The following is a 2,999-nucleotide window of genomic DNA, read 5'->3' as shown; positions in this document are numbered from 1 at the left end:
ATTAAATATAGACAGTGTGCAAAATGCAAAGTGTGTGTATGTGTGTAGTGTAAATGAAATATGTGTGTAGTGTAAATAAATGAAATGTGTGAAGTGCAGATCAACAGTGTAAATATTAAGTTATTATTGTAGTTATTGCACTATGATCTGGCAAGAGGTTGTAGAGCCTCATAGCCGTCGGCAGGAATGTTCTCCTGTATCTGTCCTAAAAAACAACTGTAATATCTGTAAACACACAAACATAATGCAACATTTGATGAACACACAATGCTTTTTTTCTTACTAAATATATATGAGAATAAATGTACACGTCATATCGTCAACACATACTAACTGGATATTACTTATTTTATCATATTTGTTCTCTCCAGTCAAAAATACTTTATATCAATAAAGCTACTGGCATCATTTAATTACTCAATTCATCAGGATCAGATTATTTTGGGGGGAAAGTATTTATTCCAGGAGGAGAGTTACAAATCCATTAATTAAATGAATGACTTCATGAACTGCCGGCGGTCGCTGGAGGCTTCTCGGCTTTGCCACGGCCGCTCCAGTCTCGGCAAACATTCGCTAAAACTCGCTCGTCGCGAGTCACAGAACTGAAATCCATCATCTTCAACTGAGGCAGGGTGGAAATTACATGCTTCCTACACACACACACACACACACACACACACACACACACACACACACACACACACACACACACACACACACACACACAAGTAACTCCAGGCTCCATCTAATAAAGTCTAAATGTTGAATAAAAAAAGATATTCTTTCAGTTGACAGGATGCTAAGTAGACCTTGTCTGTACTTTCCTGGTATTTCACAAGCGTTATAATATGTAATGAGATTCAATCAAAAAGTGAATGCTTGAGGCATCTAACCAATGAAGAAACCTCGTGTGTGTTGTTATGCAGATGACCCCCGTATCTTTTTTGGGAACCATTAGTCAATCTAAACGTAAAGTAGATCAATGTAGCTCCAACTTGACTAACTATAATAGGTTTGGTTCTTTCTGGTTCTCTTTGCTCAAATAAATTCAACTCATTTTATGACCCACGATCAATTGCTGCAAATTGAAGCATGTTACAGCCAAAAACCTAGCTCAGAATGTGTGTGTGTGTGTGAGTGATGTTGGGATAACATCTGTGTAAACTGAAAGAAAGGGATATCGCCACCTGTATTTGTTGTTTCCTGCGATGGCGTTTCCATGCAGCGTGATGTTGTGTAGATACTGCAGCTCCCTCAGCTTGTCAACCTCTGACAGTTCCCAGATGCCGTTTCCGTGAAGGTACAACACACGCAGTTCATGCAGCTCGCACACAACCTGCAACACAAACACCTGTATGAGCCGAAGCCAGATTTAAGACATGAAGTCAATCGGGTTTAACACTGGTAAAAAGAAAGAAAGTGATATATTTGGTCAAATTGCAGCCTCCTTAAAAGAGATGCATTCATTATAATAAAATGTGTATTGTAAAGAAGTATACTGCAAATTATATCAACATATTTACATTTTTCAAACATTGTTTGTGACAATACTGACAGTGAATGTGGGTCAAAAAGCTAAGAAACACACAAGGCAGGCACGTGCACAGATGGAGCCCTAGTGGTGCTCAAGCTCCTCCCCTTTTGCCCTGGATGAGAAAACGGAGGAAAAAATGTTCCTCATTCATCAGTATTTAATAAAAAATACTTTCTCCGTCATCAATTCCCTCCAAATGTTTTTTGATATCTGACGGGGCTTTTTTTAAATATATGTTTTTACATGAGTACCCGTTAGCCAATCAGAACTCTTGTACTGTCGTTGCCATGTAATAATTCATATTTATTCATAAGGAAAATGTAAGCTAGCCGTCTCATCCTGCCAAGAGGAAACGCAGGTCGAGGACCGCAGAATTAGTGTAATGCTGATGATGTTTCAGCTCTGTCAGAAAAAATTTTGGGCAATAGGTGCCCTTTTTTGGGGGGGTTTGAGCACCTGCCCCCCAAAATGTCTGTGCAGGTGCCTGACACAAGGCATGAGAAGAGGAAGTCAAACCGGGTCTATGCTTGTGATCTGGTTGAACGACAGGTCCAGCCAGCCAATGTTCCACGGTCGAGCCAGAAAGTGTTCCCAAATGTGCTCAAGGCCAGCAAGATTTGAAATGCTGTTGTTACTGAGACACAAGGAGCGGCTCAGGTACTTCCCCTGAGAGTTTGTTTTTAAAGGCCGCTGGCCATTTCGGGGTACCACCAACAGTGCACCTAAAACACAAGAAAAAGCAGTTACAGTGAAAATAAAGAAGGGTCACATTTTTCTTGAATATTTTCATTTATATGCATGTTTAATCAGTTTGAGTTCATTACACAGGTTATGGTTTGTAGGATATTTTATGAGAGATTATTGACGATAGTATAATTCGGTGCCTATTCATTAAAATATTGTGTTTGGGACAGTAGCTACAAAAAAAGAAACAACACTTTCATCACTGTAACTTGAAATGTGCGACTGAAACACGTGTCAAGGAAGAACACTCCACGAAAAGATGTAATTAACTAGAAGAGCAGATCGGCTAAAAACAGCACCTCTCCATGGCATGTTGATTTATGATAAATGCTCAACAGTTAATACCGCAAAGCTCAGTGTCGATGAAAACTGTAGAGATGTATAAAGAACAATGAGAGGAAATAAAATACCATGTTACCTGAGGCATTGGTGATATCGTTAAATGATAGATCCACTTTAGGGCCATACATGTTTAAGTCTGAAGATCTTCACGGGTCTTCAGAAACAATAACATGGTCAGATGAAACCTTTTTACAGTGCTAAATATAAACACATGAGTCGAAATAACCCAAAACAAGTACGAAAGGAAACTGTTTCCTAGCAACGAACAACACTTCTTTTCCTCAAAGGGACTTTAGATTAACTTTATGTTCAACCTTTAAAAACAAAATTAAAAAGGCAACAACAAAACAACTGACATTTGTCTCTTGAGTTATCTCAC

General features: G+C 38.9%; 1 protein-coding gene across 1 annotated transcript; it reads right to left on the bottom strand.

Moving 5' to 3' along the window:
- Positions 1-502: 502 nt before the first annotated feature.
- LOC130203929 (leucine-rich repeat-containing protein 51-like) lies at positions 503-2,748 on the bottom strand. The gene is made up of 4 exons (XM_056430390.1): positions 2,697-2,748; positions 2,051-2,256; positions 1,188-1,336; positions 503-650 (listed from the first exon to the last, which is right to left on the bottom strand). Exons 1-4 carry the CDS (start codon positions 2,746-2,748, stop codon positions 503-505), a joined length of 555 nt encoding a protein of 184 aa, XP_056286365.1.
- Positions 2,749-2,999: the final 251 nt, after the last annotated feature.

Source organism: Pseudoliparis swirei, chromosome 13 (genome assembly GCF_029220125.1).
Source record: "Pseudoliparis swirei isolate HS2019 ecotype Mariana Trench chromosome 13, NWPU_hadal_v1, whole genome shotgun sequence".
Taxonomy (NCBI): domain Eukaryota; kingdom Metazoa; phylum Chordata; class Actinopteri; order Perciformes; family Liparidae; genus Pseudoliparis; species Pseudoliparis swirei.
This window is presented reverse-complemented; position numbering and strand designations above follow the sequence as displayed.